The 21,314-nt window shown below is 40.6% G+C and overlaps 1 protein-coding gene across 2 annotated transcripts in view; it reads left to right on the plus strand.

Annotated features, from left to right (window-relative positions):
• Positions 1–4,516: 4,516 nt before the first annotated feature.
• dbh (dopamine beta-hydroxylase (dopamine beta-monooxygenase)) overlaps positions 4,517–21,314 on the plus strand; it is a 70,572-nt gene continuing 53,774 nt past the window's right edge. For both annotated transcript variants that reach the window (XM_061907286.1, XM_061907288.1), the window contains exons 1-4: positions 4,517–4,882; positions 12,508–12,654; positions 14,437–14,694; positions 16,819–16,995. In XM_061907286.1, coding sequence (XP_061763270.1) covers positions 4,520–4,882; positions 12,508–12,654; positions 14,437–14,694; positions 16,819–16,995 — 945 coding nt within the window. In that variant the 5' untranslated portion in view covers positions 4,517–4,519. The remainder of the gene's footprint in view (positions 4,883–12,507; positions 12,655–14,436; positions 14,695–16,818; positions 16,996–21,314) is intronic.

Here is a 21,314-nt window from a genome sequence, read left to right on the forward strand (position 1 = left end):
AAGTAGGAGGTAAGAAGGAGAGAGAGAAAGGTAAGTAGGAGGTAAGAAGGAGAGAGAGAAAGGTAAGTAGGAGGTAAGAAGGAGAGAGAGAAAGGTAAGTAGGAGGTTAGAAGGAGAGAGAGAAAGGTAAGTAGGAGGTAAGAAGGAGAGAGAGAAAGGTAAGTAGGAGGTAAGAAGGAGAGAGAGAAAGGTAAGTATGAGGTAAGAAGGAGAGAGAGAAAGGTAAGTAGGAGGTAAGAAGGAGAGAGAGAAAGGTAAGTATGAGGTAAGAAGGAGAGAGAGAAAGGTAAGTAGGAGGTAAGAAGGAGAGAGAGAAAGGTAAGTAGGAGGTAAGAAGGAGAGAGAGAAAGGTAAGTAGGAGGTAAGAAGGAGAGAGAGAAAGGTAAGTAGGAGGTAAGAAGGGGAGAGAGAAAGGTAAGTATGAGGTAAGAAGGAGAGAGAGAAAGGTAAGTAGGAGGTAAGAAGGAGAGAGAGAAAGGTAAGTAGGAGGTAAGAAGGAGAGAGAGAAAGGTAAGTAGGAGGTAAGAAGGAGAGAGAGAAAGGTAAGTAGGAGGTTAGAAGGAGAGAGAGAAAGGTAAGTAGGAGGTAAGAAGGAGAGAGAGAAAGGTAAGTAGGAGGTAAGAAGGAGAGAGAGAAAGGTAAGTATGAGGTAAGAAGGAGAGAGAGAAAGGTAAGTAGGAGGTAAGAAGGAGAGAGAGAAAGGTAAGTAGGAGGTAAGAAGGAGAGAGAGAAAGGTAAGTAGGAGGTAAGAAGGGGAGAGAGAAAGGTAAGTAGGAGGTAAGAAGGAGAGAGAGAAAGGTAAGTAGGAGGTAAGAAGGGGAGAGAGAAAGGTAAGTATGAGGTAAGAAGGAGAGAGAGAAAGGTAAGTATGAGGTAAGAAGGAGAGAGAGAAAGGTAAGTATGAGGTAAGAAGGAGAGAGAGAAAGGTAAGTAGGAGGTAAGAAGGAGAGAGAGAAAGGTAAGTAGGAGGTAAGAAGGTGAGAGAGAAAGGTAAGTATGAGGTAAGAAGGAGAGAGAGAAAGGTAAGTATGAGGTAAGAAGGAGAGAGAGAAAGGTAAGTATGAGGTAAGAAGGAGAGAGAGAAAGGTAAGTAGGAGGTAAGAAGGAGAGAGAGAAAGGTAAGTAGGAGGGGTGTGTCCCTTTATGGAGGGTGCACACACAGTCACCAAGTCACCAAGTCACCAAGTCACCAAGTCACCAAGTCACCAAGTCACCAAGTCACCACACCATCTGTGACAGAACGAGGTCAGGGTCCAGCAGCATGGAATCCAAGACCACTGGAACCCTTTTGTGCTGCAGGCGTTGTGGTAGTTCTTCAACTACCGTCTTCCGCCTGCTCCGCCCTTGAGGTCTTCACCATATCCCTGGCTCAGGGGCAGTCAGGTACCAAGGGGTACCAGGACCACCTGGGGTGGTACCAGGACCACCTGGGGTGGTACCAGGACCACCTGGGGAGGTACCAGGACCACCTGGGTTAAGAGGAGTAGGAGGGCTTAACCTCCCAGTGCCCCAAAACCCCGTAGAGGAGCCTCCAGTGCCCAGGACACACACATGTACACTTACTCAGTGATCCACTTCTTTTTACACTTTTAACTTCTTTTTAGGAACTGTATTGATTTATTTGACATTATTTACTTATATAAGATAGTGATCAACTTCTTTTTACACTTTTAACTTCTTTTTAGGAACTGTATTGATTTATTTGACATTATTTACTTATATAAGATAGCGATCAACTTCTTTTTACACTTTTAACTTCTTTTTAGGAACTGTATTGATTTATTTGACATTATTTACTTACATAAGATAGTGATCAACTTCTTTTTACACTTTTAACTTCTTTTTAGGAACTGTATTGATTTATTTGACATTATTTACTTATATAAGATAGTGATCAACTTCTTTTTACACTTTTAACTTCTTTTTAGGAACTGTATTGATTTATTTGACATTATTTACTTATATAAGATAGTGATCAACTTCTTTTTACACTTTTAACTTCTTTTTAGGAACTGTATTGATTTATTTGACATTATTTACTTATATAAGATAGTGATCAACTTCTTTTTACACGTTTAACTTCTTTTTAGGAACTTTATTGATGTGTTTTATTGATTTATTTGACATGATTTACTTATATAAGACAGTGATCAACTTCTTTTTACACTTTTAACTTCTTTTTAGGAACTTTATTGATGTGTTTTATATGACATTATTTACTTACATAATGCAGTGATCAACTTCTCTTTACATTTTAACTTATTGGTAGGAACTTTATTGATGTGTTTTATTGATTTATTTGACATTATTTACTTATATATGATAGTGATCAACTTCTTTTTACACGTTTAACTTCTTTTTAGGAACTTTATTGATTTATTTGACATTATTTACTTATATAGGACAGTGATCAACTTCTTTTTACACTTTTAACTTCTTTTTAGGAACTTTATTGATGTGTTTTGTATGACATTATTTACTTACATAGTGCAGTGATCAACTTCTCTTTACACTTTAACTTATTGGTAGGAACTTTATTGATGTGTTTTATTGATTTATTTGACATTATTTACTTATATAAGACAGTGATCAACTTCTTTTTACACTTTTAACTTCTTTTTAGGAACTTGATTGATGTGTTTTATATGACATTATTTACTTACATAATGCAGTGATCAACTTCTCTTTACATTTTAACTTATTGGTAGGAACTTTATTGATGTGTTTTATTGATTTATTTGACATTATTTACTTATATAAGATAGTGATCAACTTCTTTTTACATGTTTAACTTCTTTTTAGGAACTTTATTGATTTATTTGACATTATTTACTTATATAGGACAGTGATCAACTTCTTTTTACACTTTTAACTTATTTTTAGGAACTTTATTGATTTATTTGACATGATTTACTTATATAAGACAGTGATCAACTTCTTTTTACACTTTTAACTTCTTTTTAGGAACTTTATTGATGTGTTTTATATGACATTATTTACTTACATAATGCAGTGATCAACTTCTCTTTACACTTTAACTTATTGGTAGGAACTTTATTGATGTGTTTTATTGATTTATTTGACATTATTTACTTATATAAGATAGTGATCAACTTCTTTTTACACGTTTAACTTCTTTTTAGGAACTTTATTGATTTATTTGACATTATTTACTTATATAGGACAGTGATCAACTTCTTTTTACACTTTTAACTTCTTTTTAGGAACTTTATTGATGTGTTTGACATTATTTACTTATATAAGACAGTGATCAACTTCTTTTTATACTTTAACTTATTTTTAGGAACTTTATTGATTTATTTGACATTATTTACTTATATAAGACAGTGATCAACTTCTTTTTATACTTTAACTTATTTTTAGGAACTTTATTGATTTATTTGACATTATTTACTTATATAGGACAGTGATCAACTTCTTTTTACACGTTTAACTTCTTTTTAGGAACTTTATTGATTTATTTGACATTATTTACTTATATAGGACAGTGATCAACTTCTTTTTACACTTTTAACTTATTTTTAGGAACTTTATTGATTTATTTGACATTATTTACTTATATAAGACAGTGATCAACTTCTTTTTATACTTTAACTTATTTTTAGGAACTTTATTGATTTATTTGACATTATTTACTTATATAAGATGGTGATTAACTTTTTTTACACTTTTAACTTATTTTTAGGAACTTTATTGATATGTTTTATTGATTTATTTGACATTATTCACTTCTAAAAGACAGTGACTAACTTTTTTTTACACTTTTAAGGCTTTGAAGAGCTTTTGTGTTGTGTTTTATTGATTTCATTGAACATTTTTGACTTGTATAAGCCGGCGCTGAACTTCTTTTCACGCTGGTAAGACATTCAGGAATGTTCTGGTTCTGCCTCCAATGTAATGTTTTACTTCTTTTTCCACTTGTACGAGCGTCAAAACGCTTGAGCTTGCAGCCGACCTTCTGACTCGGAGCCGCGTGGAGAAAGGGGGGACAAACGGGAGCACATGGAGCTGTCTGTCTTTTCCCCTTTTCCTCATGTTTTGGGAAGTGACTTGTCAGCCCAGCGAGAACATCTCTCGGCCTCAGAAAAAGTGTTTTGCCGCGTGTTGATTTGCGCGCGCTGCCACCTGTCACCCTCAGGGGCGCCGCTAACCTTTTTAGGCGGCGTCCATCCTGCCTGCGCCTCCCGTAATTGGCAGGGCTGGATTAGGTCACGGGTGGCCCGAGGAGGGCAGCGGCGGGGAGACGTTTGGCGAGGGCGAGGAGAAGTGACGGCGAGGGCCATAAGGGCGGCCCTTGATGATGTCCATGGTTGGACAGGGATCAATTAGGGCGTGGCACACGAGCACAATCAGGTTTGAGTGACCCCGGGGGCCTGGAGGACGACAATCGAGTTAGGCCGCAGGAATAATAGCATTAGTTGGACAGAAACAGACAAACGAGGAGGGAGGAGTCCCTTAAAAAGCGCGAGGGGAGGACCGAGCGCGGACACCGAGCGTCATGAGGATCCGAGACCTGCGCCTGCGGGACCTGACCGTCATGTACTTCACCGCCCTGGCCGCCCTCACGGTCATCCTGGTGGCGTCCTATCAGGCCCCCGCCGCCGTGGCCGTGGTGGACCTGGTCGCCGGGACCGCGGCCGAGCGGGCGCCGGCCCTGCCGATGCCCTTCCGGGTGCCGCTGGACCCGCTGGGCGAGCTGAGGCTGGCGTGGAACGTCAGCTACGAGCGCCAGGAGGTGACCTTGGAGCTGAGGGCGGCCCACATGCAGCACGGCGTCTTGCTGGGGATGTCGGACCGAGGCCAGCTGACCCGCGCCGACCTGGTGGTCTTGTGGGAGGCGGGAGGCAAAAGTTATTTTGGGGTGAGTTGGTGGGGCTGGAAAACATCACACGGGCCCCAAAATGATGCCATTCTATCAAGTATTATTAGCATTTCTTTTATTATTATTATTTTTATTTTGTCATGTATTCTCATTCATTATTGTTGTACTTATTTTTTATTCATTTATTCTTATTCATTATCATTTTATGTATTTATTTATTTGAAACTATTGTATTTCCAGTATTATTGCACTGTATTATTTGTATTACATTTTTTAAAGATTATTTTAATTTATTTATTTGAACTATTTGTATGTATTTAGCCTATTATTATTAATTCTATATATTTATTTTTAAATATTTATTTAATATGATTGTTTTTATAACTTTATTTCAATTCACATTATTTATTTATTTTATTTAGTAAAAGGCCAGATCACACTTACCTTTTTTTAAAGAGTAAAAAAGCCAGTTGTAAGAATAAAAGTGGTACTATTTTACCATTTACAGTAATGCCCTATTAAAGTACATTTTACAGTAAAAAACAAACAAACAAACAAACACAAAACAGGCAGCTCAGTTAGTTTTTCCAAAGATTTTTATTTATATATTTTTTTTACTGTATTCACACTTTGATATTGTCTAAAAGAAAATATGGCCAACGATAAAATGGACTATAAGATTTTCATATTTTGTTCAAAGATGACATTTAGAAGAAAAACTACTAAAAACATCATAACAAATCAAAGAAATGGTCAAATGAATCATCATAAAAAACAATATGCTGCAGCAAGATGCAATATTTTCTTAAGATGATTTGATTTAAAGGTGGAAAGGGAAATGTTTCTAAATGTAACTTTGTTATTATGACTGACTTTCAATATTTCATGATTTTATTTTGGCCAGATTTGTTGCTTGTTTTCTGATTTCAACCTAATGATAGATATGTGCTCTATTTTTTGTTGTTGTTGCTTTATTGTATATTTTAATATTAATGTTCACCCATCCATCCATTTTCTACCGCTTATTCCCTTATGGGGTCGCAGGGGGGCGCTGGAGCCTACCTCAGCTGCATTCGGGCGGAAGGCGGTGTACACCCTGGACAAGTCGCCACCTCATCACAGGGCCAACACAGATAGACAACATTCACACACTAGGGACCATTTAGTGTTGCCAATCAACCTATCCCCAGGTGCATGTCTTTGGAGGTGGGAGGGGCCTATCCCCCGGTGCATGTCTTTGGAGGTGGGCGGGGCCTATCCCCAGGTGCATGTCTTTGGAGGTGGGAGGGGCCTATCCCCTGCTGCATGTCTTTGGAGGTGGGAGGGGCCTATCCCCCGGTGCATGTCTTTGGAGGTGGGAGGGGCCTATCCCCAGGTGCATGTCTTTGGAGGTGGGAGGGGCCTATCCCCAGGTGCATGTCTTTGGAGGTGGGAGGAAGCAGGAGTAGTACCCACGCACACACGGGCAGAACATGCAAACTCCACACAGAAAGATCCCGAGCCTTGTGTAAATGCTAAATAAAAAGAGAAATCAACAAATCCTTTTCAACTTATATTCAATTGAATAGACTGCAGAGACAAGATATTTCATCTGCACACTGACAAACAACATTTTGTTTAGCAAATAATCATGAACTTAGAATTTAAGTCCGGATGGTTCTTTCCCTCTTCGTTCCACAGTTTCCAAAAACAATTTGTAATGCGGGACCACAGAACACTTCATCAGTCCATCTTTGATGAGCTCGGGCCCGGCGAAGCGTTTCCGGGTGTTGTTGATAAATGGCTTTGGCTTTGCATAGTAGACTTTTAACTTGCACTTACAGATGTAGCGACCAACTGTAGTTACTGACAGGGGTTTTCGGAAGTCTTCTTGAGCCCATGTGGTGATATCCTTTACACACTGATGTGGCTATGGTGATATCCTTTACACACTGATGTGGCTTTTTGATGCCTGAGGGATGGAAGGTGCGTAATATCATGACTTACGTGCAGTGATTCCTCCACATTCTCTCAACCTCTTGATGATATTATGGAGCGTAAATGGTGAATCCTTAAATTCCTTGTTCAATCAATCAATCAATCAATCAACCAATCAATCAATCAATCAATGTTTATTTCTATAGCCCTAAATCACAAGTGTCTCAAAGGGCTGAGAAATGTTGTTCTTAAACAATTTGCTCAGGCATTTGTTGACAAAGTGGTGACCCTTTTGTGAACGAGTGAGCATTTCATGGAAGCTGCTTTTACACCCAATCATGGCACCCACCTGTTCCCAATTAGCCTGCTCACCTGTGCCATGTTCCAAATAAGTCTTTGGTTAGCATTCCTCAACTTTCTCACTCTTTTTGCCACTTGTGCCAGCTTTTTTGAAACATGTTGCAGGCATGAAATTCCAAATGAGCTAATATTTAGCAAAGTATAACAAAGTTTGTGAGTGTGAAGATGAAATATCTTGTCTCTGCAGTCTGAAAGGATTTGTTGTATTCTCTTTTTATTCAGCATTTACACAAGCTGACCACTTCACTGCTTTTCTACTTTCTTTAAGTTAAAGGGACTTGGTCAGCTGAAAAAAATTGCCACAAGTACATTTGAATTTATGATTAGCCTTCCGCCCGAATGATCGGCTCCAGCCACCCCAAAAAAGGACAAGCGGTAGATAATGGATGGATGGATCCACACTTTTAACCCTAAAAATGCTTTTTATTTTCCCACTTTATGTGACTATCTAAAATATCATTATCAGTAATCATATTATTTTATTGATACAGAATGTCATTCATTACTTTGGATTTTTGTAGACTAATTATCAGCATTATTACCTTCGCCACGTTACCTCATCATTTCTCTTCCTTCCTTCCGAATATGATGCTATACTGTACAGTATATATTAGAGTGCGAGGTTGCACAGTATGAATATATATATTACTACCGTAATACTGTAACACATACTGTACCATGTACCACATACTGTAATACTGTAACACTTACTGTAACACATACTGTACTACTGTACCACACAGTGTACTACTGTACCACATACTGTACTACTGTACCACATACTGTACCATGTACCGCATACTGTACAACTGTAACACATACTGTACTACTGTAACACATACTGTAACACATACTGTACTACTGTACCACACAGTGTACTACTGTACCAAATACTGTACTACTGCACCGCATACTGTACCATGTACCGCATACTGCACAACTGTAACACATACTGTACTACTGTAACACATACTGTACTACTGTAACACATAGTGTACTACTGTAACACAAACTGTACCATGTACCACATACTGTACCATGCACCACATACTGTACTACTGTAACATATACTGTACTACTGTAACACATACTGTACTACTGTAACACATAGTGTACTACTGTACCACACAGTGTACTACTGTACCACATACTGTACTACTGTACCACATACTGTACCATGTACCGCATACTGTACAACTGTAACACATACTGTACTACTGTAACACATACTGTAACACATACTGTACTACTGTACCACACAGTGTACTACTGTACCAAATACTGTACTACTGCACCACATACTGTACCATGTACCGCATACTGCACAACTGTAACACATACTGTACTACTGTAACACATACTGTACTACTGTAACACATAGTGTACTACTGTAACACAAACTGTACCATGTACCACATACTGTACCATGCACCACATACTGTACTACTGTAACATATACTGTACTACTGTAACACATACTGTACTACTGTAACACATAGTGTACTACTGTACCACACAGTGTACTACTGTACCACGTACTGTACTACTGTACCACACACTGTACTACTGTACCACATACTGTACTACTGTACCACATACTGTACCATGTGCCACATACTGTACTACTGTAACACATACTGTACCACTGTAACACATACTGTACTACTGTAACACATAGTGTACTACTGTAACACAAACTGTACCATGTACCACATACTGTACCATGTACCACATACTGTACTACTGTAACATATACTGTACTACTGTAACACATACTGTACCATGTACCACATACTGTACCATGTACCACATACTGTACTACTGAAACATATACTGTACTACTGTAACACATACTGTACTACTGTAACACATAGTGTACTACTGTAACACATGCTGTACTACTGTAACACATACTGTACTACTGCAACACATAGTGTACTACTGTAACACAAACTGTACCATTTACCACAGACTGTACCATGTACCACATACTGTACCACTGTAACATATACTGTACTACTGTAACACATACTGTACTACTGTAACACATACTGTACTACTGTAACACATAGTGTACTACTGTAACACAAACTGTACCATGTACCACAGACTGTACCATGTACCACATACTGTACTACTGTAACATATACTGTACTACTGTAACACATACTGTACTACTGTAACACATAGTGTACTACTGTAACACAAACTGTACCATGTACCACATACTGTACTACTGTACCACATAGTGTACTACTGTAACACATACTGTACCATGTACCACATACTGTGCCATGTACCACATACTGTACCATGTAACACATACTGTACTACTGTACCACATACTGTGCCATGTACCAAATACTGTACCACATACTGTACTACTGTACCACATACTGTACCATGTACCACATACTGTACTACTGTACCACATACTGTACCATGTACCACATACTGTACCATGTACCACATAGTGTACCATGTAACACATACTGTACTACTGTACCACATACTGTACTACTGTACCACATACTGTGCCATGTACCACATACTGTACTACTGTAACACATAGTGTACTACTGTAACACAAACTGTACCATGTACCACATACTGTACCATGTACCACATACTGTACTACTGTAACATATACTGTACTACTGTAACACATACTGTACTACTGTAACACATACTGTACTACTGTAACACATAGTGTACCACTGTAACACAAATTGTACCATGTGCCACATAGTGTACCATGTACCACATACTGTACTATGTACCACATACTGTACTACTGTACCACATGCTGTACTACTGTAACACATACTGTACTACTGTATTACATACTGTACCATGTAACACATAGTGTACCATGTAACACATACTGTACCATGTACCACATACTGTACTACTGTGCCACATACTGTACCATGTACCACATACTGTACTACTGTACCACATACTGCACTACTGTACCACATACTGTACCATGTAACACATGCTGTACCATGTACCACATACTGTACCATGTACCACATAGTGTACCATGTAACACATGCTGTACCATGTACCACATACTGTACTACTGTACCACATACTGTACTACTGTAACACATACTGTACCATGTACCACATACTGTACCATGTACCACATAGTGTACCATGTACCACATAGTGTACCATGTAACACATACTGTACTACTGTACCACATAGTGTACTACTGTACCACATACTGTACCATGTACCACATACTGTACCATGTACCACATAGTGTACCATGTAACACATACTGTACTACTGTACCACATACTGTACCATGTACCACATAGTGTACCATGTAACACATGCTGTACCATGTACCACATACTGTACTACTGTACCACATACTGTACTACTGTAACACATACTGTACCATATACCACATACTGTACCATGTACCACATAGTGTACCATGTAACACATACTGTACTACTGTACCACATAGTGTACTACTGTACCACATACTGTACCATGTACCACATACTGTACTACTGTACCACATCCTGTACTACTGTACCACATAGTGTACTACTGTACCACATACTGTACCATGTACCACATACTGTACCATGTACCACATAGTGTACCATGTAACACATAGTGTACCATGTAACACATACTGTACCATGTACCACATACTGTACCATGTACCACATAGTGTACCATGTAACACATACTGTACCATGTACCACATACTGTACCATGTAACACATACTGTACCACATACTGTACCATGTACCACATACTGTAACATGTACCACATACTGTACTACTGTACCACATAGTGTACTACTGTACCACATACTGTACCATGTACCACATAGTGTATGACTTCACACCATACTGTACCACTTTACCACAAAGTGCACATTTTAGCACATACTGTACCACTTAAGCACATAATGTAACACTTTATTACATACTGTACCACTTAAGCACATAATGTAACACTTTATTACATAATGTACCACTTAAGCACATAATGTAACACTTTATTACATAATGTACCACTTAAGCACATAATGTAACACTTTATTACATAATGTACCACGTTAGCACATAGTGTACTATTTTAGCTGATATTGTACCATTTTAGAAAATACTGTACTACTTTAGTACATAATGTACCACTTTAGCACATGATGTACTTTTTTAGCACATAGTGTAGCACTTTCGCACATAATATACCACTTTAGCACATAGTGTAGCACTTTAGCACATCGTGTACCATTTTAGCACATAGTGTACCACTTTAGCACATCACGTACTATTTTAGCACATAGTGTACCACTTAAACACATAATGTACCTCTTTAGCACACAGTGTACCACTTTAGCACGTAATGTACCACTGTAGCACATAGTATAACATTTTAGCACAAAGTGTACCATTTTAGCACATAGTGTACCACATTAAATAATAAATAAATGGGTTGTACTTGTATAGCGCTTTTCTACCTTCAAGGTACTCAAAGCGCTTTGACACTACTTCCACATTCACACACACATTCACACACTGATGGAGGGAGCTGCCATGCAAGGCGCTAACCAGCACCCATCAGGAGCAAGGGTGAAGGGTCTTGCTCAGGACACAACGGACTTGACGAGGTTGGTACTAGGTGGGGATTGAACCAGGGACCCTCGGGTTGCGCACGGCCACTCTACCACTGCGCCATGCCGTCCCTTCATTAGCACATAGTGTACCATTTAGCACATAATATACCACCTTAACACATAGTGTAGCACTTTAGCACATACTGTACTATTTTAGCACATACTGTACCACTTTAGCACATCATGTACCATTTTAACGCATATTGTACCACTTACACACACAATGTACCACTTTAGCACATAGTATACCACTGTAGCACACAATGTACCACTTTAGCACACAGTGTACCACTGTAGCACACAGTGTACCACTTTAGCAAATACTGTACCACTTTAGCATATAATGTGCCACGTTAGCACATTGTGTACCACGTTAGCACATAATGTACCACTTTAGCACACAGTGTACCACTTTAGCACATAATGTACCACTTTAGCACATAGTGTACCATTTTAGCACACAATGTACCACTTTAGCATATAATGTGCCACTTTAGCACACAGTGTACCACTTTAGTGCATAATGTACCACTTTAGCACACCGTGTAGTACTTTAGCACATGGTGTAGCACTTTAGCACATGGTGTAGCACTTTAGCACATGGTGTAGCACTTTGGCACATGATGTATGACTTTAGCACGGAGCGTGTCACTGTCTGAAGGGCAGTATAAAGTGTGTGTGTGTGTGTGTGTGTGTGTGTGTGTGTGTGTGTGTGTGTGTGTGTGTGTGTGTAGGACGCGTGGAGTGACAGCGAGGGTCATGTGACCTTGGACCGCCAGCAGGACTACCAGCTGATGGAAGCCAGAAGGACGTCTGAAGGCTTTTACCTGCTCTTCAAGAGACTTTTCAACACCTGCGACCCCAGAGATTACCTCATTCAGGTAGCTCACCTACTAACACTTCATCAACACTAACTTCTTACCAAACTAACATTATTTTCACAACATTAACAGTAGTGGTTATTAAATTCAACATTATTTCCACAATACTACCTTTACTTATCAAAATATCAAGATTTAATTGACATTTTTGTGTCATGTCCAGGATTGAAGTGAGAAGAAGAGGATTATTTTGGATTATTTTCCACATTTGGTGTGCAGCTGGCCAAGGTTTCAGCAACCTTGGCCAGCCCGAAAGGGACAAATGGTAGAAAAAGGATGGAATGGATTTTTTAAAGACATTTTTGGATGTCTTTGAAAGAAATTAAAATTTAAAATGATACATATATATTTATTTTTTCAACACAAAATTTAAATTTATACACGATATGATTTTATTTTTACAATAGTATGGGTTTTTGACCACAATTTCAGGTTTTTTTCACATGAAGGTATTTTCACATAATTAGTATTTTTCTTAATCATTTGAATTTCAGTCCCAATGTTTGGTTCGCATGTCAACAGTAATCAACTTTTTTTTGCTAGAAAATGATTATCAATGTTGTTGTTTTTCTCAAAATATTCATATTAAATTACTAATATGAGAATCAGATTTTTAAAATGTCATTTTAGGATATTTTTCACAATTACAGACTTTGATTTTACACTTTTGGAAATGTTTTACACCAAATCATGATTATGCACACATTAAGAATTGGGGGAAAATACTTGAATTTATTAAGGACGAGACTTTTTTTTTTTGTCACAAAATACTGGAATATTTTTTTGTTGATACGAGATTGTGATTTTGTAGACGATATTAAAACATTAAGATTTGTATTCACAAAATGATGTTTTCTTCAAATCTTTAGCAAGATGACTCCAGCAGTCACAAAATATTAAAATATATTTTTTCCGAATTTATTCAAACTTTTTGCTTACAAGATAACTTTTTTTTAAAATAAAATGTTCCATATTCTGAGGAGTAAAATAACACTTTCCTTACCAAAATAAATTGCCAATACTGTATTGTCTTTTTTTTAAATTACTGTGACAAATAAGATATTACATTTGACATTACTATGAAATGTTTTTCCTCTGAATGTTACATTTTTCATATTGTAAAAATACTATGATACTTTTCTTGTAATATGACTTTTTTTCTTGTAAATTATATATATATATATATATATATATATATATATATATATATATACATACATACATACATACATAAACTAAAAAAGAATAAATACATGAAATAATCATAGTTAATCAAAATAAACAACATAAAATAAAATCATATTTTCCTTTAAATTATATTATTATTACATGACTGTTTGCCTAAAAAAATACTTGATACTTTTTTGGCTGTCACATTATGAATTGTCCATCCATCCATCCATCCATCCATCCATCCATCCATCCATCTTCTTCCGCTTATCCGAGATGGGGTGGCGCGGGCAGCAGCCTAAGCAGGGAAGGCCAGACTTTCCTCTCCCCATCCACTCGGTCCCGGGGGATCACGAATGATATTCTTATAAGTGAGTCAAAGTATTTCCCTAAAATGAAACTTTATAGCCTGCAACATGACATCTTTTTCTCCTGATGTTGTTTGATGAAAGAACTCCTCTTTCCCGGTCAAATGAAAGGTAATTGGTCATGCTTGCATTGTGGGGAAGTCAACAATCTGTATTTGATGACAGCAGAACATCTAGGAGGATGACTAGCAAAGCGTGGCTAGTTAAGGTTACCATGGCAACAGTGTGAGCCGTCTGCCTTCAGGAGGGCACGGTGCACGTCATCTACGCTCTGCTGGACCAACCCCTGGCCTCCTTGGAGCAGCTCAACCTGTCAGGCATCCACACGGGCCTCCAAAGGGTCCTGATGCTGCGGCCCGACACGCCGCCGCCCACGCTGCCCCCGGACGTGCGCACGCTGGACGTGGTGGCGCCCGACGTGCTGATCCCGGGTCAGGAGACCACCTACTGGTGCTCCGTCCACAGGCTGCCCGAGGGCATGGCCAAGAACCACATCGTCATGGTAACCACACAAATATCATCTTTTCACACTCGGCTGGGCAAGTGTCAAATGTCAGCTTTTTGAAAATATCATAATAATAAACAAACTTTTGATTTATGAGGCGCCTTTCTGGCCACTCAAGGACAACAAAACCAAAACAATTCAATCTAATTGTTTATATTTAGAGAGTATATGTGAGAGTATAAGAAGATGACATTGATGTCTTGCGAGTATATGTGAGAGTATAAGATGATATTTGATATTTAGAGAGTATATGTGAGAGTATAAGATGATAGTTTATATTTAGAGAGTATATGTGAGAGTATAAGATGATAGTTTATATTTAGAGAGTATATGTGAGAGTATAAGATGATGATAGTTTATATTTAGAGAGTATATGTGAGAGTATAAGATGATAGTTTATATTTAGAGAGTATATGTGAGAGTATAAGAAGATGATAGTTTATATTTAGAGAGTATATGTGAGAGTATAAGATGATAGTTTATATTTAGAGAGTATATGTGAGAGTATAAGAAGATGATAGTTTATATTTAGAGAGTATATGTGAGAGTATAAGAAGATGATAGTTTATATTTAGAGAGTTTATGTGAGAGTATAAGAAGATGATAGTTTATATTTAGAGAGTATATGTGAGAGTATAAGAAGATGACATTGATGTCTAGAGAGTATATGTGAGAGTATAAGAAGATGATAGTTTATATTTAGAGAGTATATGTGAGAGTATAAGATGATAGTTTATATTTAGAGAGTATATGTGAGAGTATAAGAAGATGATAGTTTATATTTAGAGAGTATATGTGAGAGTATAAGAAGATAGTTTATATTTAGAGAGTTTATGTGAGAGTATAAGAAGATGATAGTTTATATTTAGAGAGTATATGTGAGAGTATAAGAAGATGACATTGATGTCTAGAGAGTATATGTGAGAGTATAAGAAGATGATAGTTTATATTTAGAGAGTATATGTGAGAGTATAAGATGATAGTTTATATTTAGAGAGTATATGTGAGAGTATAAGAAGATGATAGTTTATATTTAGAGAGTATATGTGAGAGTATAAGAAGATAGTTTATATTTAGAGAGTATATGTGAGAGTATAAGAAGATGACATTGATGTCTAGAGAGTATATGTGAGAGTATAAGAAGATGATAGTTTATATTTAGAGAGTATATGTGAGAGTATAAGAAGATGACATTGATGTCTAGAGAGTATATGTGAGAGTATAAGAAGATGATAGTTTATATTTAGAGAGTATATGTGAGAGTATAAGATGATAGTTTATATTTAGAGAGTATATGTGAGAGTATAAGAAGATGATAGTTTATATTTAGAGAGTATATGTGAGAGTATAAGAAGATAGTTTATATTTAGAGAGTTTATGTGAGAGTATAAGAAGATGATAGTTTATATTTAGAGAGTATATGTGAGAGTATAAGAAGATGACATTGATGTCTAGAGAGTATATGTGAGAGTATAAGAAGATGATAGTTTATATTTAGAGAGTATATGTGAGAGTATAAGATGATAGTTTATATTTAGAGAGTATATGTGAGAGTATAAGAAGATGATAGTTTATATTTAGAGAGTATATGTGAGAGTATAAGAAGATAGTTTATATTTAGAGAGTATATGTGAGAGTATAAGAAGATGACATTGATGTCTAGAGAGTATATGTGAGAGTATAAGAAGATGATAGTTTATATTTAGAGAGTATATGTGAGAGTATAAGAAGATGACATTGATGTCTAGAGAGTATATGTGAGAGTAGAGAGTTTGTGTTGGTGCAGCAAAGTATGAAAGTGTAATGTCGCGGCTAAAGTAAGTGCTAGCAAGGTGCTTGTGGGAACTTAGCTAGCTTTCTTATGATAAATGTTGCTTGCGGTTAACTTATTTCTACTTATTCTTCAACATACAAAATGAGCGTCATCTGTTGGTGAACTTCTTTTTACACTTGTAAGAGCGCTAAAGTAAGCTGTGCTAGCGAGTTGAGCGTCAGTACTTAGCCAGCTGCTAAAAAGCAGAGCCAGTTTCCTGATAAAGCTTGCATGATTTGAGGCAAACTCCACTAATTTCTTCTTCTTCTTCTTCTTCTTCCACTTGTGTGCTGTGGTTCTCCTGCCAGTACGAGTCCGTGATCACGGCGGGTAACGAGGCCATCGTGCATCACATGGAGGTCTTCGAGTGTTCCCCCGACATGAGCAACGTTCCCGACTACAGCGGCTCCTGCGACGACAAGATGAAGCCGAGCAAGCTGAACTTCTGCCGCCACGTGCTGGCCGCCTGGGCCATGGGTGCTGAGGTAGGAGCGTGACCTCCGTATTACCCATGATGCACTTTGTATCCACATTTCAGGTGGTCTTAATTCGAGGGAGTCTCACTCCTCCTCGAATCGGGTCCCTAAAAGGTTTGCAGCCGGTCTGTAGTGAGGAGGACAAGTCCTCGTACCTTATGGTGGTATCCCAATGATCCTAGGAGCTATGTTGTCCGGGGACTGCTAGGGTCTCCCAAGACAGACAAGTCCTCGTACCTTATGGTGGTATCCCAATGATCCTAGCAGCTATGTTGTCCGGGGACTGCTAGGGTCTCCCAAGACAGACAAGTCCTCGTACCTTATGGTGGTATCCCAATGATCCTAGGAGCTATGTTGTCCGGGGACTGCTAGGGTCTCCCAAGACAGACAAGTCCTCGTACCTTATGGTGGTATCCCAATGATCCTAGCAGCTATGTTGTCCGGGGACTGCTAGGGTCTCCCAAGACAGACAAGTCCTCGTACCTTATGGTGGTATCCCAATGATCCTAGGAGCTATGTTGTCCGGGGACTGCTAGGGTCTCCCAAGACAGACAAGTCCTCGTACCTTATGGTGGTATCCCAATGATCCTAGCAGCTATGTTGTCCGGGGACTGCTAGGGTCTCCCAAGACAGACAAGTCCTCGTACCTTATGGTGGTATCCCAATGATCCTAGGAGCTATGTTGTCCGGGGACTGCTAGGGTCTCCCAAGACAGACAAGTCCTCTTACCTTATGGTGGTATCCCAATGATCCTAGCAGCTATGTTGTCCGGGGACTGCTAGGGTCTCCCAAGACAGACAAGTCCTCATACCTTATGGTGGTATCCCAATGATCCTAGCAGCTATGTTGTCCGGGGACTGCTAGGGTCTCCCAAGACAGACAAGTCCTCGTACCTTATGGTGGTATCCCAATGATCCTAGCAGCTATGTTGTCCGGGGACTGCTAGGGTCTCCCAAGACAGACAAGTCCTCGTACCTTATGGTGGTATCCCAATGATCCTAGCAGCTATGTTGTCCGGGGACTGCTAGGGTCTCCCAAGACAGACAGGTCCTCGTACCTTATGGTGGTATCCCAATGATCCTAGCAGCTATGTTGTCCAGGGACTGCTAGGGTCTCCCAAGACAGACAAGTCCTCGTACCTTATGGTGGTATCCCAATGATCCTAGCAGCTATGTTGTCCGGGGACTGCTAGGGTCTCCCAAGACAGACAAGTCCTCGTACCTTATGGTGGTATCCCAATGATCCTAGCAGCTATGTTGTCCAGGGACTGCTAGGGTCTCCCAAGACAGACAAGTCCTCGTACCTTATGGTGGTATCCCAATGATCCTAGCAGCTATGATGTCCGGGGACTGCTAGGGTCTCCCAAGACAGACAGGTCCTCGTACCTTATGGTGGTATCCCAATGATCCTAGCAGCTATGTTGTCCGGGGACTGCTAGGGTCTCCCAAGACAGACAAGTCCTCGTACCTTATGGTGGTATCCCAATGATCCTAGCAGCTATGATGTCCGGGGACTGCTAGGGTCTCCCAAGACAGACAGGTCCTCGTACCTTATGGTGGTATCCCAATGATCCTAGCAGCTATGTTGTCCGGGGACTGCTAGGGTCTCCCAAGACAGACAAGTCCTCGTACCTTATGGTGGTATCCCAATGATCCTAGCAGCTATGATGTCCGGGGACTGCTAGGGTCTCCCAAGACAGACAGGTCCTCGTACCTTATGGTGGTATCCCAATGATCCTAGCAGCTATGTTGTCCGGGGACTGCTAGGGTCTCCCAAGACAGACAAGTCCTCGTACCTTATGGTGGTATCCCAATGATCCTAGCAGCTATGATGTCCGGGGACTGCTAGGGTCTCCCAAGACAGACAGGTCCTCGTACCTTATGGTGGTATCCCAATGATCCTAGCAGCTATGTTGTCCGGGGACTGCTAGGGTCTCCCAAGACAGACAAGTCCTCGTACCTTATGGTGGTATCCCAATGATCCTAGCAGCTATGATGTCCGGGGACTGCTAGGGTCTCCCAAGACAGACAGGTCCTCGTACCTTATGGTGGTATCCCAATGATCCTAGCAGCTATGTTGTCCGGGGACTGCTAGGGTCTCCCAAGACAGACAAGTCCTCGTACCTTATGGTGGTATCCCAATGATCCTAGCAGCTATGATGTCCGGGGACTGCTAGGGTCTCCCAAGACAGACAGGTCCTCGTACCTTATGGTGGTATCCCAATGATCCTAGCAGCTATGTTGTCCGGGGACTGCTAGGGTCTCCCAAGACAGACAAGTCCTCGTACCTTATGGTGGTATCCCAATGATCCTAGCAGCTATGATGTCCGGGGACTGCTAGGGTCTCCCAAGACAGACAGGTCCTCGTACCTTATGGTGGTATCCCAATGATCCTAGCAGCTATGTTGTCCGGGGACTGCTAGGGTCTCCCAAGACAGACAAGTCCTCGTACCTTATGGTGGTATCCCAATGATCCTAGCAGCTATGATGTCCGGGGACTGCTAGGGTCTCCCAAGACAGACAGGTCCTCGTACCTTATGGTGGTATCCCAATGATCCTAGCAGCTATGTTGTCCGGGGACTGCTAGGGTCTCCCAAGACAGACAAGTCCTCGTACCTTATGGTGGTATCCCAATGATCCTAGCAGCTATGATGTCCGGGGACTGCTAGGGTCTCCCAAGACAGACAGGTCCTCGTACCTTATGGTGGTATCCCAATGATCCTAGCAGCTATGTTGTCCGGGGACTGCTAGGGTCTCCCAAGACAGACAAGTCCTCGTACCTTATGGTGGTATCCCAATGATCCTAGCAGCTATGATGTCCGGGGACTGCTAGGGTCTCCCAAGACAGACAGGTCCTCGTACCTTATGGTGGTATCCCAATGATCCTAGCAGCTATGTTGTCCGGGGACTGCTAGGGTCTCCCAAGACAGACAAGTCCTCGTACCTTATGGTGGTATCCCAATGATCCTAGGAGCTATGTTGTCCGGGGACTGCTAGGGTCTCCCAAGACAGACAAGTCCTCTTACCTTATGGTGGTATCCCAATGATCCTAGCAGCTATGTTGTCCGGGGACTGCTAGGGTCTCCCAAGACAGACAAGTCCTCATACCTTATGGTGGTATCCCAATGATCCTAGCAGCTATGTTGTCCGGGGACTGCTAGGGTCTCCCAAGACAGACAAGTCCTCGTACCTTATGGTGGTATCCCAATGATCCTAGCAGCTATGTTGTCCGGGGACTGCTAGGGTCTCCCAAGACAGACAAGTCCTCGTACCTTATGGTGGTATCCCAATGATCCTAGCAGCTATGTTGTCCGGGGACTGCTAGGGTCTCCCAAGACAGACAAGTCCTCGTACCTTATGGTGGTATCCCAATGATCCTAGCAGCTATGTTGTCCAGGGACTGCTAGGGTCTCCCAAGACAGACAAGTCCTCGTACCTTATGGTGGTATCCCAATGATCCTAGCAGCTATGTTGTCCGGGGACTGCTAGGGTCTCCCAAGACAGACAAGTCCTCGTACCTTATGGTGGTATCCCAATGATCCTAGCAGCTATGTTGTCCAGGGACTGCTAGGGTCTCCCAAGACAGACAAGTCCTCGTACCTTATGGTGGTATCCCAATGATCCTAGCAGCTATGATGTCCGGGGACTGCTAGGGTCTCCCAAGACAGACAGGTCCTCGTACCTTATGGTGGTATCCCAATGATCCTAGCAGCTATGTTGTCCGGGGACTGCTAGGGTCTCCCAAGACAGACAAGTCCTCGTACCTTATGGTGGTATCCCAATGATCCTAGCAGCTATGATGTCCGGGGACTGCTAGGGTCTCCCAAGACAGACAGGTCCTCGTACCTTATGGTGGTATCCCAATGATCCTAGCAGCTATGTTGTCCGGGGACTGCTAGGGTCTCCCAAGACAGACAAGTCCTCGTACCTTATGGTGGTATCCCAATGATCCTAGCAGCTATGTTGTCCGGGGACTGCTAGGGTCTCCCAAGACAGACAAGTCCTCGTACCTTATGGTGGTATCCCAATGATCCTAGCAGCTATGATGTCCGGGGACTGCTAGGGTCTCCCAAGACAGACAGGTCCTCGTACCTTATGGTGGTATCCCAATGATCCTAGCAGCTATGTTGTCCGGGGACTGCTAGGGTCTCCCAAGACAGACAAGTCCTCGTACCTTATGGTGGTATCCCAATGATCCTAGCAGCTATGATGTCCGGGGACTGCTAGGGTCTCCCAAGACAGACAGGTCCTCGTACCTTATGGTGGTATCCCAATGATCCTAGCAGCTATGTTGTCCGGGGACTGCTAGGGTCTCCCAAGACAGACAAG

Source organism: Nerophis ophidion, linkage group LG08 (genome assembly GCF_033978795.1).
Source record: "Nerophis ophidion isolate RoL-2023_Sa linkage group LG08, RoL_Noph_v1.0, whole genome shotgun sequence".
NCBI lineage: Eukaryota > Metazoa > Chordata > Actinopteri > Syngnathiformes > Syngnathidae > Nerophis > Nerophis ophidion.